Genomic DNA, 24,657 nt, shown 5'->3' with positions numbered 1-24,657 from the left:
CTTTTTTTAACTATATTTTATTTTGTAAAATTTTCCGCCAGAAATAAAACACCAGAGATGTCCTCTTGCCGACTGCAATCCACGGAGGCAACTCAGACTGTGTCGGGCCGCTGGCTTTGATAGACAGAGAATTGCAACACTCCCATGATGAAACGATGGAATCCCAGGTAGTAGACGGGGTCACGGCACCATTGTAGTGGTTATGTACTCTCTCTTGCATTGTGTAGGTAATCAAACACGGAGCATCTTCCCTTTTGGCATCAAATCCGCCATTTATTTGAAGGAGCTGGTAAAACACAGTGATATTACTCTCACAGTCGTGCACGTGGTAACCTCCAGATAATGCTAGAAACACAAAAAATTTATTCAGCACAGAGGTTAAACTTAATTAGCATTTTGCTAGCGGAGCTTAAATTGGTCATCTTACCACGGCAACCGGACACAGCAGACTGAGACCGTAATGTGGGGGAACACTATGGAACACACCCCAAGTCTGCAGGGGCCCGTACGTTGTGCGTCCACGCCATATCCGGTGGTCACCGTGGGAACCAAATCTGTAATATGAGATGACAAGTGGAATCATTAACTCCGCTACACATGTAGAACATCATGAAGTGTTCAGGAGAATAGTTAACGGTGAACTGAGACACATTGTGAGCAAGAGAGGATGGGCTCATAATATGGTGTCTAGGGCTACACGATATTGAAATATGTGCGATCTGCGATATGGGTGTCAAGAACTGCGATATCGATATATATTGCGATATTAGATATTAGTGCCGTTGTCCGATGTGATAGCCACTTGTTTCTCTTCTTGCAACCCCCAGTTCGTCAACACATCCCACAGGGCAGTCGCTATATTTTCACCGGTGTGGGGGTCCGGAAAGTAGGAGACTTCCAAGCAGCGTGTTTTCAGTTCAAAGTCATTTGTGAGAAAGTGAACAGTAAAACTGATGTAGGGCTCAGTAGTACGACTGGACCATAAATCTGTGGTGCTTGCAAAGAAATCCACATTATTAAGCTCCGCTTTTACAGACCCCAAGCATACCTCGTACATCTGTGGAATGGCGACTTGGTAAATGGTTCTGTGATGGCACTTTGCATCTGCAGTCAAATTCTTTCAGCATATCCAAAAAACCTTCTTTGCACACCCTATAGGAGGGGGTGTCTGTGGCCCAGGTGGTAGAGCGGGTCATCCAATGGGTCGGCGGTTCAATTCCTGCTCTTGCCAAGTCATGCTGTTTTTTTTTTCTCCCCTGTTAATCTCCCTTCACTAGCTTCCAGTTGCAGCCAGAATCAAATTCAAAACTCTCCTCCTGGCTTACAAAACATTTACAAGAACGGCCCCAGCCAACCCGGATTCCCTGATCCAGGTCTACTCCCCTTCACGCCCACTTCGCTCTGCATGTGAGAGACGCCTGGTGCTTCCAGCCCAGCATGGCTCGAAATCTCGAGCCAGACTCTTCTCCTCTGTTGTTCCCAAATGGTGGAACAAACTACCAAACTCTGTGCATTCTGCTGAATCCCTTTCTACTTTTAAGAGACAATTGAAGACTCAATTGTTCAGAGAACACCTAGGCACTTAATCTGACTCCACCTTAGGGGTAGAATAAGTCAGGTGGTCCAAAACCCAGCACTTATTTAGCGCTGACAAAGTTGGAAAATAAAAGGGGGGGGGGTTTGAAATTTCTTCTGCAACTTGATGGCAACACCTTTGACCAATCGCACTTGAAGCACTTTTTGCACTTACTATGGTTTTTCCTTATGTCTGAATTCTTGCTTGTGTTGTACGTCGCTTTGGACAAAAGCGTCTGCTAAATGAAATTGTAGAATTGTAGACATTAATGGAGAGTGTGCATTTCACGATATAACGTGTAATGGCCGCAGTTAAACCCTGGTGGTGCTTGGAAGTTTTTTCATATAGTGTAGCAGAAGAAAAACTTTCACCAATTGTTGTCTGTGTGCTTGCCTTCCCTTTGTCTGCCTTCATGGGAGTAGCTCATGGTGTTTTCGATTGTAAGATAACGGCATACAGTTCCTTGTGCTTGTGTTCGAGGTGGCTGTGCAGATTTGTAGTGTTTCCTCGCGACGCAGCCACAATTTTTCGGCATGACTTGCAAAGTTCTTGCATCTGTGACTCGTCCTGTGTCCTAAAACCGTAGTACTCCCAAATTTTGGAGGCGTGCTGTTTTTTAGGCACAAGTTGTTCGTTTCAGTCGTCTCTTTCTTGTGTCCTGCCATGTTGTGTTGTGGCGCTGGTAGCAAAAGTGCTTTCGGGGTGGGGGGAGGGGGGTTTAAGGTCTCGCTCAATTGGTCACAAGTAAACTTCTATGCATGCAAAAAGCATGATTTATACATCTAAATAATCATAAAATTATCGCGCAACTTTGCGATATGGATATCGCATTTACCATCATTGCAAAAACGATATTTTTTATATATCGTGCAGCCCTAATGGTGTCTGTTAGTTGAGGTTTGTGGAGTTTTAAAATTGTGATCTTTTTGTTGATTAACCCTGGAAGCAAGAACCAAAGTTTCCTGTTCAGAGGTGCTGGAAGTGTTTATCTGAACTACTCCACACTGACAGCAACTGCATTGTGTTATCAAACAGTTTAATAATAAAACTCTGACAGAGGAATCGGTCATTCCATCATTTCAGTCCTGAGACATAATTCCATGTATAGAGATCATTCATGATCTAAAGAAAGTGCACGTACAGAGTTAGAGAGTGTAGAAGTAATGTGTTCAACTGCATTCCACAATTAACATGTTGGGTTTCACTGATGAGTCAAATCAACAGTACAGTAACCAGCAGTAAAATAAGAATAACATTAAAATCCAAATGTCCTGACAGGTTTGAAGGCTGAAGAGGACAGCAGCTTTATTCAGACAGATTTTACTGGATCCCCATCAAACCTGTCTGTGTGGTGTGTAGAAAAGTACCCAGTGGTGTTTACCATTAGAATCTTTGTGATCCTGTATCCACTGTGGAACAACGTGTTCATAGAAATGTTCAGTCATTTGGAGATGCTTGTATCATTCCTGCTGCTGTGTCATGGCTCCGAGACTTCTATTATATACCATCATATTCTTTTTGCATCAAACATTCGACTCTTGAGCTGATTTTGTTGGAGACAGCCAGTCCTGGACAAAGTGACAGATGTTTGTTCTCTCATCATCACAGTAGTAACCATTATCTTTTGTCTCTTTGTCCCTCCAGAGCTCCCACAGTCGTATGTCTGTGAAAATGAGAAGACTGTTGTTGACCATCAGCGCCATGACCAGGAGAGAAACTCCATGGTGGACCATGAGGACCCAGAGCCTCTACGGATTAAAGATCAGCCGGAGGAACTCTGCACCAGTTGGGACCAATCAAACAAAGAGATTTCTCAAATTAAAATGGAACAGGAAGAATTGTGCACCAGTCTGGACCAATCAAACCCAGAGATTTCTCAAATTAAAATGGAACAGGAAGAATTGTGCACCAGTCTGGACCAATTAAACCCAGGGTTACCACAAATTAAAGTGGAACAGGATGAACTCTACTCCATTCAGGAGGAAGAGTTAATTGGATTGAAACAGGAGACTGATACCTTTGAGGTGACTCCTGCTGATGAGGAAAGTGACCACAGTGAACCAAAACCAAACAGTGATCAGCTCCTGTTTCACATCTCTTGTGTACCTGAGAGCCCGGATCAGGAAGGATGCAAGGATGTAGACTCAGCATCAACTCGATGTATCAAGCAGAAACCAAGACATCAGAGTAACAGCAGTCACACTAATGATGTAGACAATGCTCTATTGTCAGAAAGACAGTGTGATAATGACAAGGCAAGAAAATCTGCAACATGCGAGGTCTGTGGAAAAGCTTTAGGTATAAATCAAAATTAATCAAACATCACAGAACCCACACAGGTGAGAAGCCGTATTCTTGTGAAACCTGTGGGAAAAGCTTCAGTCAACGGTCCTATTTGACTGCCCACATGAGACGTCACACAGGTGAGAAGCCGTATTCTTGTGAAACCTGTGGGAAAAGCTTCAGTCAACGGACCCATTTGACTGCCCACATGACATGTCACACAGGTGAGAAGCCATATTCTTGTGAAACCTGTGGGAAAAGCTTCAGTCAACGGTCCTATTTGACTGCCCACATGAGATGTCACACAGGTGAGAAGCCGTATGTTTGTAACACTGTGGAAAAAGATTTTCTGGTTCATCAGCACATCATAAGCACATGGCAGTTCACAAAATGGGAAAGCCATATTCTTGTGGAACCTGTGGAAAAAGCTTTCGTCACCGGACCTCTTTGACTGCCCACATGAAATGTCACACAGGTGAGAAGCCATATGCTTGTGGAACCTGTGGAAAAAGCTTTAGTCGACGGTCCCATTTGACTGGCCACATGAGATGTCACACAGGTGAGAAACCGTATGTTTGTAACACTTGTGGAAAAAGATTTTCTCATTCATCAGCACATAATAAGCACATGGCAGTTCACAAAATGGAAAAGCCATATTCTTGTGGAACCTGTGGAAAAAGCTTCAGACACCAGCGCTCTGTGACTGTCCACATGAGATGTCACACAGGTGAGAAGCCATATTCTTGTGGAACCTGTGGAAAAAGCTTTAGTCACCGGGGCTCTTTGACTGACCACATGAAATGTCACACAGGTGAGAAGCCATATGCTTGTGGAACCTGTGGAAAAAGCTTTAGACGACGGTCCCATTTGACTGGCCACATGAGATGTCACACAGGTGAGAAACCGTATGTTTGTAACACTTGTGGAAAAAGATTTTCTCGTTCATCAGCACATAATAAGCACATGGCAGTTCACAAAATGGAAAAGCCATATTCTTGTGGAACCTGTGGAAAAAGCTTCAGTCACCAGCGCTCTGTGACTGTCCACATGAGATGTCACACAGGTGAGAAGCCATATTCTTGTGGAACCTGTGGAAAAAGCTTCAACCGTAGTTATCGATTAAAAGCCCACATGAGAATCCACACAGCTGAGAAGTTGATCCTGAAACATCTGTGGAAGCATAATGTCAGAACAAGCTTGAAACAACATGGAAGAAATGGTACAGGTTAAAAGTAGATGTTTTAGATTTAAAGCACCTTTAGTCTGTGCTTCAACAACAATTGTGAGGAAGTATGTAAGCAATCCTTGATGATCAGACCAGATGGAGTCTGGACTGTGGTGGTGGTGGAGCAGGCAGAAGAACCAAACTGAATGTCTGGATGGATATGGTATTGGTACAGACTGCTTCATTTCTGCTATCACGACATCCTTCATCAGCAGAGCAGTGATTGGAAATATTGTGTAGCTGTTTGGAACATTTTCACATCCTGCTGAGAGAACATGGCTGTTCAGGTGTGAACATACTGCTGGAATCCACTCAGCTTGAGTTCTGCCGTCTTTCAAGTAAAAGAGGAAACGAGATACAGAGACATTGTGACAGTAGGACACAACAGAGTGTGTCACTGCAGCAGAGGAGATCTGGACATGAAATAAAGTTGTAATAAAACATGTACAGCTCCATGACTGCTTCATGAAATGTTTTGAATGTATTTAAACAGACGTACATTTACAAGTTGTTTAGTAATGAATGTAACATTGAAGATCCCCAGCAAGAATATCTCTGAGTCAGATATCAAAGACATAACCAATTTAATTCAATTCAATTCAATTTTGTTTATATAGCACCAATTACAGTGAAATTGTCTCAAGATGCTTTACAGAACCCATATCCCTGATCCCCAGGGCAGCCCAAAGGCAACAGTGGCAAAAAACACCCTTTTAACAGGGAAAAAAACCTTGAGCAGAACCCGGCTCTTTATGTGGGGGAACCATCTGCTGCTTCTGCCCTAGCTTCTCGAAGGAGGCGGTCGCATTTTTCCTCTCTCCGTCTCTATCTCTGTTCTCCCCATACCCTCATGTTTCTGCTTGCTGCATTTTTGTCTTGTCTTGTCTGATTTGGAGTGATCTATTGGCACTGGACCTTCAAAACACCGATCATGGAATTGATTAGCTGGTCTCTCAACGCGTTTGACAAGATTGACAAAGAACACAGGCTTAGGGGAGCCTACCTGCCCGGATGGGAGTTTTGCCTCTGGTTATGTGATCACCTGGGGAAAGGGGAAGGGATCATGTGCCTGGCACCCCTATCCGTGGAGGACATCTACATATTCGGATTTATGATGACAGGTCTCTGCTGATAATTGGCTTGATTGTGGACCTGAGCTTCTGGAAAATTAGGAGGACCGCAGAGAGAAACGACGTCCAAACTCTGCTGATCCTTGCAATTGATCGGATTAAGGCTGCTGGTGACCGGAATGACGAACTCAAACGTAAGTGTGACTGTTGATTTGAGTCGGAGAGTGATGCCATCAGGGTGAGAATTGCCACAGCTGAGATCGAACAAGTTGAGCAACCAGGAGGAAGGTCAAATTGCTCCTTCCCCCGACTAAACAAAAAATGATACTGACAACATTTCGGCGCCCCTGGAATAAAACAAACTCCTCTGGAAGTTTTCATGGCCAAGAGATAGCTCTTCTAAACTCTTCATTTTACACTCTGCTATTATCCCATACCCCGATAAAGATGTTTGTTTTTCTTTCTTTTTCCTCAAGACAGGCGTGCTCCCAACGGTGCTGCAGCCCGAGCTGCCATTGACAGGACAGCTCAAATGAAATTTCATTGTATATGAAAGTGTACAACGACAATAAAGGTCTGATTGATTGATTGATTGATTGATTGATTGATTGATTGATGAGTGGGTGGGTTGAGAGGGACAGAAGAGGGAGAGAGGGGTAAAGAGGGGGAGGGGAACAGGGAACATAAAACACAATTTGATACATGCATGATAAGACAGACGATACAAAGTAGAAGCTAACATGTAAATTGATCCATATGTGGCAGGACAGCCCAGTTCGTCTCCACAGGTGTATTAGATCAGGTGTGTGCAGCTGGGAATCATTATCCTGATGCACCTGGCTTACTGGGCGGTGCTACACTGCAGTATATTTGAGAGAGGGCTGCGTGTTTTCCACATGCGTCCTCTACCTGGAGCTGGGGTGTTCACTCAGCCGCGTGGTTTGCCGTGGCAGTATTGCGGAGTATTTTTCTACCTACCTGTTAGGTATGTTCCGACGCGGTCACTGCGTCTCCAAGTGACGTTTGTGCGGTGTTTGACCTGCTCTCTGCTTTTAGCAGAATTCGGCTGGTACCTTGGCTGAAGGCTGGGAGCCGGGTATGTGTGTGGCCTCGGAGCTGGGCATAACCTATGCATCGCTTTTGATTTTGAGGTAGGCTGGCTCAATCCTGTCATTTTGAATGTGTTTGCTGGGCTGCACGTGAAATGACTGCTGTTGGCAGTGATCGTGCGGCTGTTTCCACTGATGCTTGAGGAGCTGCGGTTTTATTGATGAGCGGCTCTACATCTGAAGCAAGCCGCTGCTGTTCTGTCTTCATATGCTGTCAAGTTCTCTGCTTATCAGGAATTGCTGCATTGGTCTTATTCTATGGTTTTAAAGACAATCTTAGTGTGTGTATGCCCATCGCCTGGCACACCCATTATTGTTTGTAAATTATTAGCTTTGGTGGTGACCTCCAGGGTCAGTATAGTGTAGTGTCAGGGTAGTTCTAGAGATCTCTGTTCCTGTGGCTAACCGTATTTCTTTTTCTGTGGACAGGAGCTGTTGGGCTGTATGACGAGTGGCTAGCTGATTCCCCCTGAGGTGGTGGTCCCCTCACTCCCTGTACAGTAGAGCACTGGGTGTTCATTAGTGGGTTTCTTTTTTTTTTGTTTGCACGTGTGGTGTTGCATCCGGACCCTCTCCCTCCCTCGTCAGTCAGTCATTCCGGTTTGGTAAGCCCTGAGTTCCGTATATAGATGTTCGGTGGCTGCACCCTGGAGGTCCTAACAGATTATCTCTATTTGACCACTTATTATTGAGCTGTCTCGTGGCATCGCCACTAAGATTTTTATATTGAGACATTGTCATTTTAACAAAAAGAATACATTTTTAATAAATTCTATTTTGTGTATATTTGAGTCACGTCTGTCTCTCGTGTCATACGTACCTGTGTGACGTTTCCCTGTATTGGAGTGGTCGTTCCCTCTAATCGGATTTCCTGGGGGTGAAATTCCCCCAGGTGGCGTTGTCAGTCATTTGGTAATCAGCCAAAGTACATTAATCCTTGTAGCATTGCCACACAGTTTCCTGTTCTGGTGTACAGCTCTGGTATTAAATCTACTACATGTATAGATGGTAGTAAAATTCAAACAGTATGGAGAAGAGCATATCAAGTAAAGTGAGGGTGATGCAGAGTAGACTGGTGGAAATGAGCAGCTGGAAGCAGAGGGCTAGAGGAAGGTCGGCAGCAGCATCCCACAGTGGACATGATGGAGACCAGACCAGTTGGTGGGACAGCAACCACAGATCTGAAGCATCCAGCTCTGGGACCAGGGACACTCGGAGAAAGGACACAGGGAGAAACAGAGTTAGTGTAATGCAATAACGGTATATGTATTAAATCTAAAGGTAGATAGAGAAGGACTCAGTGCATCCAGAGAGGTCCCCCAGCAGCCTATAGGCCTATAGCAGCATGACTAAGGGACGTCCAAGAGGAAGACTCCAGCTGACCCCATCAGGGTCACCCAGTCAGCCCTAACTAGAAGATCTGTCAAAAAGGAGGAGATGCAGCGTAAGGTGAAAGTAGAGGTGGCAAAGGCCAAACAAGGGGCTTACGATGACTTGTATGCTAGATTAGACAGTAAGGAGGGAGAGACTGACCTGTACAGGTTGGCAAGGCAGAGAGACAGAGATGGGAAGGACGTGCAGCAGGTTAGGGTGATAAAGGATAAGGATGGAAGTGTGTTGACAGGTGCCAATAGTGTGATGGGAAGATGGAAAGAGTACTTTGAAGAGTTGATGAACGAGGAAAATGAGAGAGAATGAAGAGTAGAAGAGGTGACTGTTGTGGACCAGGAAGTAGCAAAGATTAGTAAGGATGAAGTGAGGAGGGCATTGAAGAGGATGAAGAGTGGAAAGGCACTTGGTCCTGATGATATACCTGTGGAGGTATGGAAGTGTCTCAGAGAGGTAGCAGTAGAGTTTCTGACTGGGTTGTTCAACAGGATCTTAGATCGTGAGAAGATGCCCGAGGAATGGAGGAGAAGTGTTGGTGCCCATCTTTAAGAACAAGGGAGATGTGCAGAGTTGTGGCAACTACAGAGGAATAAAGCTGATGAGCCACACGATGAAGCTATGGGAAAGAGTAGTTGAAGCTAGACTAAGGGCAGAGGTGAACATCTGTGAGCAGCAGTATGGTTTCATGCCAAGAAAGAGTACAACAGATGCAATATTTGCTTTGAGGATGTTGATAGAGAAGTACAGAGAAGGTCAGAAGGAGCTGCATTGTGTCTTTGTAGATCTGGAGAAAGCTTCTGACAGGGTGCCCAGAGAGGAACTGTGGTTTCGTATGAGGAAGTCTGGAGTGGCAGAGAAGTATGTTAGAGTGGTGCAGGACATGTATGAGGACTGTAAGACAGTGGTAGGTGTGCTGTAGGAGTAACAGAGGAGTTCAAGGTGGAGGTGGGGATACATCAGGGATCAGCTCTGAGCCCCTTCTTGTTTGCTATGGTGATGGGACAGGATGACAGACGAGGTTAGACAGGAGTCTCCATGGACTATGATGTTTTGCAGATGACATTAGTGATCTGTAGTGAGAGCAGGGAACAGGTGGAGGAGAAAGCTAGAGGCGTGGAGGTTTGCCCTGGAAAGGAGAGGAATGAAGGTTAGCCGCAGCAAGACGGAAGTATTGTGTGTGAATGAGAGGACCCAAGTGAAGAGTGAGGTTACAGGGAGAAGAGATCAAGAAGGTGGAGGATTTTAAGTACTTAGGGTCAACAGTCCAGAGAATGGGAGAGTGTGGAAAAGAGGTGAAGAAGCGTGTAGCAGGCAGGCTGGAACGGCTGAGAAAAGTGTCAGGTGTGATGTGTGATAGAAGAGTTTCAGCTAAAAATGAAAGGAAAGGTTACAAAACTGTGGTGAGACCAGCCATGTTGTTTGGTCTGGAGACAGTGTCCCTGAGGAAAAGACAGGAGGCAGAGCTGGAGGTAGCAGAACTGAAGATGCTGAGGTTCTCTTTGGAGTGACCAGGATGGATAGGATCAGGAATGAGTACATCAGAGGGACAGCACATGTTAGAGGCTTTGGAGATAAAGTCAGAGAGGCCAGACTGAGATGGTTCAGACATGTCCAGAGGAGAGAGAGTGAATATATTGGTAGAAGGATGCTGAGTTTCCCACTGCCAGGCAGGAGCCTAGAGGAAGACCAAAGAGGAGGTTTATGGATGTGGTTAAAGAGGACATGAAGGTAGTTGGTGTGAGAGAAGAGGATGCAGCAGACAGGGTTAGATGGAGGCAACTGATTCACTGTGGCGACCCCTGAAGGGAAAAGCAGAAAGGAAAAGAAGAAGATACCGAGTATGTCATGGAAGAGAGACAATAAAAACAGACACAATGGTCAGTTACAAGGTGGTTTGATTGATCCATGATTCCGACTCATGGACTCAGTAACATCAAACACACCACCTTCCAGTAGCTGTCTATAGGTATATGATAGCGGCACCATACATTTTCTCCAGTCTGTTATTTACTGTAGTAAGGCGAAAATGCAGCAGAGTTCTTTCTTTGTTTGGAACAGCTAAATGGGTAAAAGTTTATTTCACACTGTGCAGACAACAATAATGAATGTGTGCATGTGCCACCGTGATCAAGTTTTATACTCATGCATCATGAGATTTTATTAGTAAATGAGAGACATTAGTATCGCACAGAGACATAATAAAGAGTAGACGCCGCTCGGGGTGCTGCGCAGCGAGAAATACGGCCGCCATCTTGGGCCGGTCAGCCGCTCCACTCAGCGCTGTTTGACAGCGCATTTAATCCATCTTAACTCTGAATATTAAACTGATTTTCACACGTTTTTTATTTTTATTTTTTTGCTGCAAACGTCATACATGTATCTGTGATACAGGACAAATGGTTCGGCATATTTTAATATTCATAGAGGGATTAACAGTAATAGAATATTCTGATATTAAGCTCGACTGTAGACAGGTGTTTTGCAAACACTGTAAACACACACACACTAATATATGTTAGAGAAGCAGATAATGGCAGTAAAGTCAATTATTTTTAATAATTTGAAGAGACAATATATGATTACACTATATATACATATATAAACAAAATACTGACTAATGAACACATATTTCTATATAAAACTATATATATATTTATATATATATATCATTTTCTGATATATCTTTTTTTAATATATATGTTTGAATTATATTGATTATATTGATACTCCATACATGATTTATATATGTAGTATGATTTTCTCTGATATATAACTTTTATCTATTATATATATGTGAATGATGTTGATACTCCATCTATGATTTATATATATTCATTTTCTCTGATATATAACTTCTATCTATTGTTTTATATAGAAATATGTGTTCATTAGTCAGTATTTTGTTTATATATGTATATATAGCGTAATCATATATTGTCGCTTCAAATTATTAAAATAATTGACTTTACTGCCATTATCTGCTTCTCATTATTAGTTGAATATTCAGAGTTAAGATGGATTAAATGCGCTGTCAAACAGCGCTGAGTGGAGCAGCTGACCGGTCCAAGATGGCGGCCCCACCGCTCGTCAGCCCCAATAGGCAGTAACGGTCGATGCGGCGTCTACTCTTTATTATGTCTATGGTATCGCACATGTCTGCATCTTCAAACCATAAACAGGAAGTGAATTCGGTGACGTACGTGCATTACGTTTGTGCTGGGAGCTGCTATGATTGGTGGAACTCACGGGAGGCGGGCCAAAATTGCGGGAAAGTTGCGGTGATTGGACAAAATTGCAAGGCCGCAATTATATCAATGACTTTTTGTTTTCAGAGCTAGCTGTCACTCACACATACTCATTAAATTAGGTTAATTAATATTTTCCCAAAACCAAACTTACAGAAAGATGCACAACATCTATGCTAAACATGCAGTTATGTTACAAGCCAGACAGCATACTACAGAGGTTTACTAAGAGACCAGTGTTACGGCCGTGGCCGTATTTGTTTTGTTTTTTTTGTTGTAGTTTCGAACTGTTTTATTGTCTGGGAGTGGGTGCTCTGTGGATTCTGTGTAAATCTTTGTGTGCAGGAGGCGTGGTTGGCGGACAATGCTGATTGGCTGGCTGTTATTTCAAATCCTGGCGGCCAGCAGTGATGGAGGAGCCACTTTGACAGCAGCACCCTTTGTGTGTCTCCCCAGCCTCCAAATATTTGAATTCGATTAGAGTAGCGGAGTTTTGTTGTTTGGTTTAGTAGTTTTTTTTTTTGCTTATTGTGTATGTTTTTGGATTGGATATTTTCTTTTGTTTGAGAGCAAGAAACGCCTCTTTAGTTTGTATCCGTCTTTTGTTGGTTTTGAATGAACAGCCCATGCAGTGGCCTCTTTAAGTTGTAGTTATATTGCAAAATAAATTCTGGTATCTTTTTAGAACTTGTTAGACTGTTGTTTCTTTTGGGGACTGGGGAAATATTCGGGGTTATTTTTTCTTCTTTTTTTTACTTTATGTTGTGCACCCTACCCCCTAGACAGGGGCATAACATAATTTGGGGGCTCGTCCTATCTGGTTTTTTCTCCTGTGCGTTCGTGGTGAGTATTTTTTTGGTTTTTTCTAGTTGGTTGGCAGTTTTTTCTTTGTGTGTTGGGGTATGGATCTGGATGCGTTTGCACAAACTCCTACCCTGGAAAAGTTAAATAAGTGCACCAAAGCAGATTTGTTATTAATTGCCAATTTGTTTAATGTTTCTCTGCCCTTTATGGCCAAGAAGGCAGAGATTAAGGCTCAGCTGGCACAGCATTTGGTGAGGGAAGGCATCGTGGCGGCAGAGTCTGCGTCTGTCGGTGCTCCTGAGGAGGTGCCACGTCCGATGAAGGCGGAGGCGACCACGGCTAAGCCGGTCCCCAGCGGCCTGGTGGATGTGGGAGCGGAGGCTGCCACACCCGCTATGGCCTCTCCTGATCCTATCGCTCTCCTACAGGCTGGAGTCGATACAGAGGACCTGAAGCTGGCCCTTCGTATGAAGGAGGTGGAGCTGGAGACAAGAACCACCGAGAGGTTGAGCTCATGCACCTCCGTATAAGGGCGTTTAGAGCTGGGCAGGGCTTCTCCTTTGTCTAGCCCTTTAATCCTCCCGCCACTGTCGCTGAAAAATTTGATGTTAGTAGACATATTGCTCTGGTGCCAACGTTTAGGGAAGCTGAGGTAGATTCTTACTTTAACGCTTTTGAGCGCATTGCAGCAACTCTTAGTTGGCCCAAGGATGTGTGGAGTTTGCTGCTCCAGTGTAAACTAGTGGGGAAAGCTCAGGAAGTTTGTGCATCCTTATCCATTAATGAAAGTCTGGATTATGCTATTGTTAAGGCTACTGTGTTGCGGGCCTATGAATTAGTACCGGAGGCTTATCGCCAAAATTTCGCAACTGTGAAAAATCTGCCAACCAAACCTATGTGGAGTTTGCGAGAGAGAAAACGCTTTACTGGACAAGTGGTGTGCTGCCAGTAAAGTAGCTGATTTTGCGCAGCTTCGTGAATCGCTCTTATTGAAAGAGTTTAAGTCGTGTCTCCCTGATAAAATCGTTGTTTATTTAAATGAACAAAAGGTCGACACACTGTCCAAAGCCGCTGTACTTGCAGATGAATTTGTGTTAACACATCGTGTCTCTTTTCCTCCGATACGACGTGACGTCTCCTCTGGCGGTGTGGGCAAATCCCAGCGCACATCGCCTAAGACTCCTCCACGCACAAACGCCGCATCCACTGAGACACGTGAGTGCTTTTACTGCCGTGTATCTGGGCATGTGATTTCGGACTGCCCAGCTCTGCAGCGGAAACGACAGAACCTAAATATTAAAAACCCTAAAAGTGTTGGTTTCGTTCAGCCCGCTCCTGCTCCCTCTCCGCCCAGCACAGGTGAACCTGCTGAGGTGGATAAAGCTTACCGCCCATTCATCCTCAAGGGTTCGGTGTCGCTGGCGGGTCAGGAGGAGAACCAGGTTCCCATCACTATTTTGCGCGACACGGGGGCTACACAGTCCCTTATTCTTCAGAGCGTTTTGCCGTTTTCTAACGAATCCTTTTGTGGTTCTGATGCTCTTCTGTGGGGTGTTAAAATGAGCGTGTTACGAGCACCGCTGCACACTGTTTTTTTGCGCTCACCTCTCGTCTCTGGCCCGGTTAAAATTGGCGTTCGTTCTCGTTTACCGGTGCGCGGTGTTGCGCTCATTCTTGGAAACGACTTGGCGGTGAAAGGTTTTTCCGACGCCCGAAGTTATCGAACATCCTATTGTGGATTTTTCTGCCCCTGCTGCTGTCAGTGACTCCTCTGTGTTCCCGGCTTGTGCCGTTACGCGCACCCAGGCGCGCAAGTTTGGTGATGTATTGGATCTATCTGATTCTTTTATGTGTGCTGATGATGTTCCTGTGAGAACAGAGAAAAATGTTGGAAAATCTGATAAATGTGTAGCCGAAAACTTGCTGCAACTGATGCTAACCTGTCCTTTGTTGTTGATAGGGCTGAGTTTGCTCTTGCACAGCAGACTGATCCATCTCTGACAACCTGCCTCTCATCTGCTGCCAGCGCAAACACCGATAAGCCCTCTGTGTACTGCATTGATAATGGTATACTAATGCGTAAGTACGCCCCCCTTCTGGTGATCTGGGTTGGAATTCGGTTCAACAGGTGGTTGTGCCTCAAAAATTTCGTCCCCACGTCCTTAGTTTTGCACATGACAACTTTTCTGGTCATTTAGGAATTAAAAAGACTTACCACCGCATCCTGCGTTATTTCTTTTTGGCCAGGTTTGAAGAGTGATGTGTCCACCTTCTGTAGATCCTGTCATGTCTGTCAACTTAGCGGCAAACCAAATCAGGTTATTCCACCTGCTCCTCTGCAGCCAATCCCGGCTCTCGGTGAGCCATTTGAGCATATAATCATAGACTGTGTAGGTCCACTTCCCAAAACAAAGTCCGGTCATCAGTACCTGCTAACTCTAATGTGTGCAGCAACCCGGTACCCCGAGGCTATCCCGCTGCGCACAATCAAAACCAAAGCCGTCATAAAAGCCCTGGTAAATTTCTTCTCCACATTCGGTATGCCAAAATCCATCCAGACAGATCAAGGTACCAATTTCACATCCAAGCTGTTCGCTCAGGTTCTCTCCACTCTGTCCATAAAACATAGAAAAGCCAGTAGTTTTCATCCAGAATCTCAAGGTGCACTGGAACGTTTTCATCAGACGTTAAAGTCAATGTTAAAAAAATATTGTCTCGAGTCTGGCAAGGAGTGGGATGAGGGGCTGCCTTTTATCCTCCTCGCGGCGCGTGAAAGTGTACAGGAATCTACCGGTTTTAGTCCCGCCGAATTAGTGTTCGGTCACACAGTGCGTGGGCCTCTGAGATGGCTCCGTGAGAAATACCTGTCCGATACTCCAGGCCCACCTGTAACGTGTTAGACTATGTGAGTTCTTTTAGGGAGCGCCTTCACAAAGCCTGCGATGCCGCGCGCAGCTCTCTTTCGGCATCCCAAAAGAAAATGAAAAAGCAATTTGACAAAAAAAGTGTGAAAAGAGAATTCCAAATTGGTGATAAAGTCCTGATTCTGCTTCTGACTCCTGGTTCCGCCCTTCAAGCAAAATTTTGTGGGCCCTATGCAGTGCAGAAAAAACTAAGTGAAACTGATTATGTGGTTGGAACCCCAGACAGGAGGAGGAAGACTCGTGTGTGTGCCACATCAATATGATGAAGGCGTATTATAACCGTGACTTAGATGTCACTTTCGTCATCCCAGCCGTGCTCTCTGTTGCTAGTGCCCCTCTGCCTCCTTCTCAGTATTTCCCGGAGAGCGACGGCCTTCGTGTCTCTGTGGCTGACTCCTGTGCTCGTCTCCAAAATTCAGAGATTTTGGCAGACTTAAAATCCCACCTTCCCACCTGAGTGACACCGCTATAAAAGATGTCTACAGTTTAATCAATGATCACCTGTCACTATTTTCAGATACTCCCTCCCGTACTACTGTTCTGTCCCATGATATTGACGTTGGTGATCATCCGCCCATTAAACAGCATGCTTATCGCGTGAACCCCACAAAACGCGCTCTGTTCCAGCAGGAGGTGGCTTACCTGTTGGAGAATGGCTTGGCAATCCCTAGCTGCAGCGCGTGGAGTTCTCCGTGCTTGCTCGTGCCGAAGCCGGATAAAACTCCTCGGTTCTGCACGGATTTCAGAAAAGTTAATAAAGCAACCAAGCCTGATTCGTATCCTCTGCCCAGGATGGAGGACTGTGTGGACCGCGTTGGTTCAGCCAAATTCGTAACAAAATTAGATTTGTTGAAAGGCTATTGGCAAGTCCCGTTAACCCCTCGTGCGTCTGAAATCTCTGCTTTCGTGACCCCCGACAGTTTCCTGCAGTATACGGTCATGCCCTTTGGCCTGCGGAATGCTCCTGCCACCTTTCAGCGTCTTATGTATAGAGTTCTATCTGATGTTCGTAACTGTGAGGTTTACTTGGATGATGTTGTTGCTTACTCCAGCACGTGGTGTGAACATGTAAACACTCTTCGTGTTATTTTTGGCAGGCTGCAGAAAGCGTCTCTCACCCTCAACCTGGCCAAATGTGAATTCGGTAGGGCCACCGTGACTTACTTGGGTAAGGAGGTTGGCCAGGGGCAGGTGCGCGCTCTCTCCTCGAAGGTTCAGGCCATCCTTGATTATCCCGTGCCTCAGACCCGCCGCCAGCTCCGCCGTTTCCTCGGAATGGCAGGTTATTACCGAGGCTTTGCAGGAATTTCGCTGATGTAGTTGCCCCTCTGACAAGCCTGACCAGTGTCTCTCGGCCATTCGTCTGGTACTCGGTATGCCAGAAATCCTTCGAGTCAGTTAAGGCGCTCCTGTGCAGCACACCTGTCCTCTCAGCTCCTGACTTCGCGCGCCCCTTCAAGCTGGAGGTGGATGCCAGCGCACGTGGTGCTGGGGCGGTCCTGCTGCAGGAGGATGCCAGTGGTGTTGACCATCCGGTGGCGTACTTCTCAAAAAAGTTTAACAGACACCAGCTCCAATACAGCACCATCGAGCAGGAGGCGCTGTCATTGTTGCTTGCTCTGCAGCATTTTGAAGTGTACCTGGTGCCTAGTCCACTGCCCGTTCTGGTCTTCACCGACCATAATCCCCTGGTGTTTTTGGCGCAGATGAGCAACAAAAACCGCCGGCTGATGAGATGGTCACTGCTGGTGCAAGATTTTAACATTGAGATCCACCATAAGAAAGGCAGTGAAAATGTGATAGCCGATGCTCTGTCCCGTGTGCATCTCCCTCCCTGAGAGACAAACATTATGGGGGAAATGTTTGTTTCTTTGGTGATGGGGGTGTTACGGCCGTGGCCGTATTTGTTTTTTTTTTTGTTGTTGTTGTAGTTTCGAACTGTTTTATTGTTTGGGAGTGGGTGCTCTGTGGATTCTGTGTAAATCTTTGTGTGCAGGAGGCGTGGTTGGCGGACGATGCTGATTGGCTGGCTGTTATTTCAAATCCTGGCGGCCAGCAGTGATGGAGGAGCCACTTTGACAGCAGCACCCTTTGTGTGTCTCCCCAGCCTCCAAATATTTGAATTCGATTAGAGTAGCGGAGTTTTGTTGTTTGGTTTAGTAGTTTTTTTTTTTTTGCTTATTGTGTATGTTTTTGGATTGGATATTTTCTTTTGTTTGAGAGCAAGAAACGCCTCTTTAGTTTGTATCCGTCTTTTGTTGGTTTTGAATGAACAGCCCATGCAGTGGCCTCTTTAAGTTGTAGTTATATTGCAAAATAAATTCTGGTATCTTTTTAGAACTTGTTAGACTGTTGTTTCTTTTGGGGACTGGGGAAATATTCGGGGTTATTTTTTTCTTCTTTTTTTTACTTTATGTTGTGCACCCTACCCCCTAGACAGGGGCATAACACCAGACACACATACTACTGGTGAAAGTGCAGTTTGCATGAAAATTGTGTACTTAAAATCACATTTTGATGAAATGTACTTAAATACACAAATCACATGACAAAACCAAGTGCCAGAAAAATGTTAAATTACACAAATAAAATGCACCAGAGGCCACCAAATAGCACTAAAAAAATTTAAATTATAAATACTTCTTGGGAACACTCTGGTATTATGTCAGGAGTCAGTAAAAAAATATTTTCTTACCATTTCTGTGTAGCTTTTAGCTCAGTGTGGTCAGAGATCTTCTCAGTCACTGCAGTGAGAGCTAGCTGCTCTTTGACCTCAGACTGCCGCGGAGTTCAGGAGAAAAGGAGCGCTTGATTTATGACACAGCTTACACCACTGAATCAATGCATGTTGTGACACAAGCAGGAAGAGACTGTCAGGTCACTCCTTTCACAAAACAAACGCATCTTCAGCCCACCAGCCTGTACAGTTTGGCTCATAGCCAGTGAATGGGGGAAATAAATTGAACTCTGTTCTCAATATGAACAATTTCTGAATTTGTGCCATTTATATTACTCTTTATTAATTAATATTATCATTGCATTTAGTCTATAAGAGCTTGTAGGCTTCTTGGGCACGTAAAAGTTAAGGTTTATGTATTTTTGTGCACACCAGCATGTACAATATACAACATGTGTTCAGCTCCTGAAGCTTTTAACTCAGATTAGCCAGTAAATGGGAAAATAAGTTGGTTTAGACATTATCTTTAGCTGTCTGTATCACTTAGCAGGGACAGCTTTACTAGCTAGCAGTAACAACATGGTAGATTAGCTGAACCCAGTTAGCTCCATAACTGTGGGGTGGGGGAGGGGCATAGTCAGGGTGGGGACTCCAAAGGTCTGGTTCTGTGTGACAGCTCAGGTTTTACTGAGACTGGGAGCAGGAAGAGAATGAAAGGCAGCTGTCAGCTGAAATGTAATTGTATAAAGTTATAATACATGAATAGTTAAATGAATTAATTGAACTCATTTCTCAATACTAACAATCTCATAATTTGTGAAGCTTTTAACTCAGGGTAGCCAGTGATGGTCTACATCACTAGTCTCCTTCTTGCTTGGTCACTCAGTTTGTGAGGACAACCTGCTGCAGGCAGATTTCCTTCCATTTCCTAATGATGGATTCAGAGGGGGCATATCATGGAAATGTCACTTTTTCAGTGCTTGTACACTTAAATATAGGTCTCTAGTGTGTCTGTTCAAAGTAAGACAACCTACAGAGTTTTTTGTGAGCAGACTCGGTCAACAATCACACGATTCAACGATCCGTTTAGATTCTGAGTCTCTCTGTGACATCAGTGTCTCCATGAGGATGTCATCATGCCCCCTGTCAGTATTTTCACCCACAGACTTAGAGCTATCACTGTGAAGGTGCACAGTTTTTCTCACAGGCACCAGATACACTAGCATTATGTTGAGTGACTGAAGAGATGGAAGAGGACAGCAGTGGATCAGTATGACAGGAACTAAAACAGAGTATGTTGAACAAAGCTGTTTAGACAGAGGGAGAGGAGTGCTGTGCTGCTTGAGGGTATTTTCACCAAAGCATGTCACAGACTTTTCACCTCGGCATTAAAGAAGTTTTTTGTTTTCTTTTTGTTGTAAATTATATATTGAGGCCTCAAGCAGTTGATGTGGACTGGTCCATAACTGCCTATGCATTCTCCATTTGCCCTGTTGCTTTCAGGAGGTCTTGATCCACCTCATTTGGATGCTGTATTTTTGTGGCTTAACTGCTCTGCTCGGCACATTTCATACACGAGGGCAGCTCAGTGTGCTTTACATGAAAACACTGCAACACTGGAGGTATTCAGATAAGCATAAAAAGCACAATTTAAATAATAAATATGATAAAACATAGAAAAGAACAGGAAAATTAAAAATATATTTAAAACATAAAACTACAATTTGCATTTAAAATAATTTAAAATAAGCTATAATAAGAAAGCAGAGGCAAGCAGAAAAGTTTTGATCTGTGATTTAAAAGAAGTGAGACTTGGAGCAGACCTACAGCTTTCAGGGACTTTGTTCCAGATATGTGGAGCATAATAAGCAAACGCTGCTTCACCGTGTTTAGTTCTAACTCCAGGGACTGAAAGCAGACCAGGACCTGAAGACCTCAGAGGTCCAGATGGTTTTGTTTCAAAAAGTGTAATGGTATAACTTAATTATAGGTTCTTTTGCTTGGAACATGACATTGTACAATTAAATTTAACATGTTTAATCCCACTGCACTGATACTGTAAAATTCAACATTATTGTTGTATTTTTAAATTAATCAACCATAAACTACTACAGAGCTCCCTGAATTCAGGTTAGTACATGTAATTTGTATGTGTATGTTATAATTACATGGATGCATTGCAAATGGGTGTCAACATGTCATGATATCTACAGGTATGGCTCTAAACTAGACCTGACACAAAAAGGGCATTACACTTTTTGAAGGTAGTCACTTTTAACAAAGAACCAAACATACATAATACTACCATTGGAATGACTACTAATACTTGTATCCCAATTTAAAGTAGTGAAAAGCAAAAACCGATTTTGACATCACCCATGCCATTCTGAGTAAGAATATCTCAGTAACTACAAATATAACCCTGCTGCTTTTTGTACAGTGATAGAAGACAGATGGAACTGTCTTGTAGAAACATTTGGGGTCTCTGGTACCTGTCCCACACTGAGATTTTTGCCCCCCAAAATAGCCAATTAAAAATCTCGTCCAACTTTGGGAGCTCATATTTTCCAAACTGAGGTACCTAGAAAGCTCCAGTTTGCTAAGTTATCACACAAGTTTGTGTAGAATGGAACCCAGGGGTGTTAGAACACTTCTGTGCAGTATTTCTAGTACTTTTAAGGTCCCAAACCCCACTCGCGAGTAGGTGTCTCTTAATTTTTAGCATTTTTATCAAGCCCTCATGGCCTACAGAGTGTAGATCAGGGGTCGGCAACCTTTAACACTCAGAGTCATTTCAACCCGTTTCTCACAGAAAAGAAAACACCGGGAGCCGCAAAATCCTTTTGACATTTAAAATGAAGACAACACTGCATATATCGCTTTTTTACCTCTATGCCCTTGTTAATCAGTCGTGATTAATTAATTACAAAGCCTCTAATTAGATAGATTCATTTTTTAAATTGTGTCCTTCCACTAATATTTATCTTACTTGGTTAATGTCATTTTTGCTCCTGGACCTCATTTGTTACGTAATGTTAGCTGGAAATCAATATTTTGTGAATGTCTATTTAACTTGTAAAATCTATTTATCTTAAGCTAATAACTTTTCTCCAGTAAGTCGCTGTTCTATTTTCCAAGACGACACTCCTCTGACTCTCTGACCTGCTGCCTGGACATCGAGCCGTGTTCTTGCGAGTAACGTGTATTACCCTATCATGTGTACCGTATTTTCACGACCAAAAGGCGCAGTCTCAGTTATGTGTGCCATTACTGTATTTAACACACACATAAGGCGCACCTGATTATATGGCGAGGGTTTTATATACAATCCACGCCCACACTTCCCCCTTTAACGTTCTCATGGTGTCCTCTACTACGTCGGCCTTAAAACAACAACAACACACACACAAGCACACAAGTGTGCGTATTTAAAAATAGAGCGGGAGCAAAACTGAGTTTGGTATTCACTTTTTTTTTTACCGGTAATCGTCATCAATCAAACCCATGGAAGTCCTCATCCTCTGTTTCTGAATTGAACAGCTGCACTAAACCTCCATCAAACATGCCAGGCTCACTTTCTTCACTGTCAGAGTCACTTTCCGTGCCGTGCGGCGCCTCGGAAATGATGCCGGCTTTTGCGAAAGCTCGAACAACAGTGCCAGCAGACACGTTAGCCCGAGCATCTACAATCCATTGGCAAATTGTGGCGTAACTCGCCCGGCGCTGCCTTCCACTCTTAGTGAAACTGTGGTCTCCATCGGTCATCCATCGCTCCCACGCCGCTCGCAGCCTTACTTTGAACGGCCGGTTCACACCGATGTCCAGCGGTTGGAGTTCCTTTGTCAGGCCTCCCGGAATGACAGCAAGCTCAGAGTTCATTTGCTTCACTTGTTTTTTCACATCGGCTGTGAGATGGGCACGCATAGAGTCACAGATCAACAGCGATGGTGATGCGTGGAAAAAAACACCTGCTCTACGTCCGCCTTACAACAACAACACACAGGACGCACTGCACCATAGGGCGCGCCGCACAATTTGAAGAAAATCTAAGACTTTTATGTGCGCCTTATAGTCGTGAAAATACGGTACTTTTGACTCAAAGACAGACGTGTCTTTCTTGGAGTGGAGCTTTAATATACAGGCTTGCCATTCTTGAGTACAAAACGATGTGAAACTACAGGCGTTGCTTCTCCAGGAGTAAAACAAAAAAAGGCATGAAACGTGTGGGAATCGGAAGCTCCGTGTTGTCTCTCTGCATCAATTTGCGCTCTCTGTCACAGGGGAAAACCCCGGCAGCACATCCGGTGGAGTGACACGTCAAAACAAGAGCGGTAATTTCACAATAAAACTCTCTATATTAAAATGCATTGAAACGCACCTGAAAGGCAGAACAATTTATTTTCCAAAGTTACAGGGGGCCACAACAGAGGGCTGAAAGAGCCACATGCGGCTCCGGAGCCGCGGGTTGCCGACCCCTGGTGTAGGGAAACACCTGGGGATGTTTGTGGGGCACTAGCTCCATGCAGAGGCCTTGTTTACCAACTCACAGCTCTCTGGTATGTCTAGAGGCTGAGAAATAACTACTTAAAGATGCAAAAAAAACGCTGGTGAGGCTTTTTATAGCCCAAATTATGAAAATTTCAGACCCCCACAACTCAGAAACTATTTGAGCTACAGGCCTACAATTTAGCATAGAAAGTACTTTTGTGACTGTCTAATGGAATACAAATTTAGGACTAATTTGAAAATGGTGCAGCAACCACCATCTGGTGAAACCACACGGAATGACCCTAATGATACGGTGCAAACAGTACTAAGTGGTGTGATCACATGAAGTATAGAAATGGAATCTAAATTCAGAAGGAGTCAGAATTCATGAATAACATCATCAAGGCCCATACTGAAGAAGAATGGGGTTCTCAGATACAAACTTACTCAGACGGATCTAACAATGCTGATAATGATGAAGTCACTGTTGGTTTATTCTTTCCAGTTTTCAAGATCAGAAAAGGCTTTAGAGTTCCAGATGACAGCATTCACTGCAGAGATATCAGGGATCATTTTGGGACTTTGATGGGTGATGGACAACAAACTGGTCAGAATTATGTAGCGATTCATCAGCCGTGTTGACATCAATAAAGAAGCAAACTCCAAATCCAGACCCAATTTTTGATTAGAAATATTTCAAGCACTGTTTCAAATCCACAGAGCAGGGTGTGAGGGTTTTATTTGGGTTCCAGCACATGTGATGTGGAGGGTAATGAGGAAGCAGATAGCTAGGCACAAAGAGCAACCAAGGAGGAAAGAATACAATTTGATTTAGCACACGGAGGGTCAGATTATGACTCTGTCATTAACAAACTAGTCCAAGAAATATGGCAGAGGGTTCAGGAGACAAAAGAAGAGGGGGACTGATTTTGCTATTCAAGGTAAAATGGAAAAGTAAGAAGGCACTTCAGTGGTGCTAGAAGAGACTCAATTGTTCTAACCTGGCTAAGACTCAGACACTGCAGTCTGAAAAGTGGACTGGCTTTGATTGGGAAGCACAGAGAGAGGAACTGTGAGTGTGGTGAACTAGAAACTGTGAGAAATGTTCTTCTGAAGTGTAAGGTCTACTCATGCCAACAGAAGAAACATTAGAGACTAGGAGCAGCTGGACGAACTGTTTTTAATCTTTGCTTTCTACTTAACATGGAGGAGTGGACAAATATGAAGAAACTTCTGAACTTTCTCATGACCACAGGACTGCATAAGAAAATATGGAGGATTCTCTAAGGACTGTGAGTAACATCCAGTAGGTGTCAGCAATACGCCAGTGACGCGTCAAGTCCGCCTAATTCAATGAGGAAGAAGAAAGTAAGTCAGTGTTTCTGCCGGAACTTCACAGTGTGACACCCGGCGGATGTAAACAAAGAAGCATGAGCAGAGTTAGCTTCACTGCTGTGTGGACTGAGCTATAAAACGGCTGTATTATAGTATGAATGAGAAATATCAGAGCGAGAAAGTAACGATGTGTTCAGTTGAGTATCTGAGAGAGTTGATCAGCGACAGACTAGCTGCTGCTGCTGGAGAAATATTCACAGAGTTTGAAAAAACCATCGTCCAGTACCAGGAGGAGATCGATCGTCAGCGCAGACTGCTGGATGTCATCTGGAAACCACACATCCCCTTACAGCCCATAGGTGTGTATGAAGAATTCCACTTATAGCATGTGTAGTGGTTGTAGTGTGGAAAAGAGGTGAAGAAGCGTGTACAGGCAGGCTGGAAGGGCTGGAGAAAAGTGTCAGGTGTGATAGAAGAGTTTCAGCTCAAATGAAAGGAAAGGTTTACAAAACTGTGGTGAGACCAGCCACGT

General features: G+C 44.1%; 4 protein-coding genes across 14 annotated transcripts in view; 3 read left to right on the top strand and 1 right to left on the bottom strand.

Annotated features, from left to right (window-relative positions):
- LOC127535524 (zinc finger protein 883-like) overlaps positions 1 to 24,657 on the top strand; it is a 131,975-nt gene that overhangs the window by 89,833 nt on the left and 17,485 nt on the right. Inside the window, exon 3 of one of the 6 annotated variants that reach the window (XM_051953792.1) lies at positions 5,210 to 5,371. The exons of the other annotated variants lie outside the window; for them this stretch is intronic. The gene's annotated coding sequence lies outside the window, so the exon portion shown is untranslated. The remainder of the gene's footprint in view (positions 1 to 5,209; positions 5,372 to 24,657) is intronic. 6 annotated transcript variants of the gene reach the window in all.
- The window catches only part of LOC127535546 (zinc finger BED domain-containing protein 4-like), a 122,267-nt gene that overhangs the window by 87,935 nt on the left and 9,675 nt on the right, over positions 1 to 24,657 (bottom strand). The window lies entirely within an intron of this gene.
- LOC127535547 (GATA zinc finger domain-containing protein 14-like) overlaps positions 10,040 to 24,657 on the top strand; it is a 19,080-nt gene continuing 4,462 nt past the window's right edge. Inside the window, exon 1 of one of the 2 annotated variants that reach the window (XM_051953863.1) lies at positions 10,040 to 10,121. The gene's annotated coding sequence lies outside the window, so the exon portion shown is untranslated. Of the gene's footprint in view, positions 10,145 to 24,657 lie in introns of both variants that reach the window. The other variant, XM_051953864.1, reaches the window with a different exon arrangement.
- The window catches only part of LOC127535526 (gastrula zinc finger protein XlCGF57.1-like), a 17,997-nt gene continuing 17,485 nt past the window's right edge, over positions 24,146 to 24,657 (top strand). For 3 of the 4 annotated variants that reach the window (XM_051953802.1, XM_051953801.1, XM_051953800.1), the window contains exon 1: positions 24,146 to 24,484. In XM_051953802.1, the coding sequence (XP_051809762.1) occupies positions 24,280 to 24,484 (205 nt within the window). In that variant the 5' untranslated portion in view covers positions 24,146 to 24,279. The remainder of the gene's footprint in view (positions 24,485 to 24,657) is intronic. The other variant, XM_051953803.1, reaches the window with a different exon arrangement.

This window comes from Acanthochromis polyacanthus, chromosome 9 (assembly GCF_021347895.1).
Source record: "Acanthochromis polyacanthus isolate Apoly-LR-REF ecotype Palm Island chromosome 9, KAUST_Apoly_ChrSc, whole genome shotgun sequence".
Taxonomy (NCBI): Eukaryota; Metazoa; Chordata; class Actinopteri; family Pomacentridae; genus Acanthochromis; species Acanthochromis polyacanthus.
This window is presented reverse-complemented; position numbering and strand designations above follow the sequence as displayed.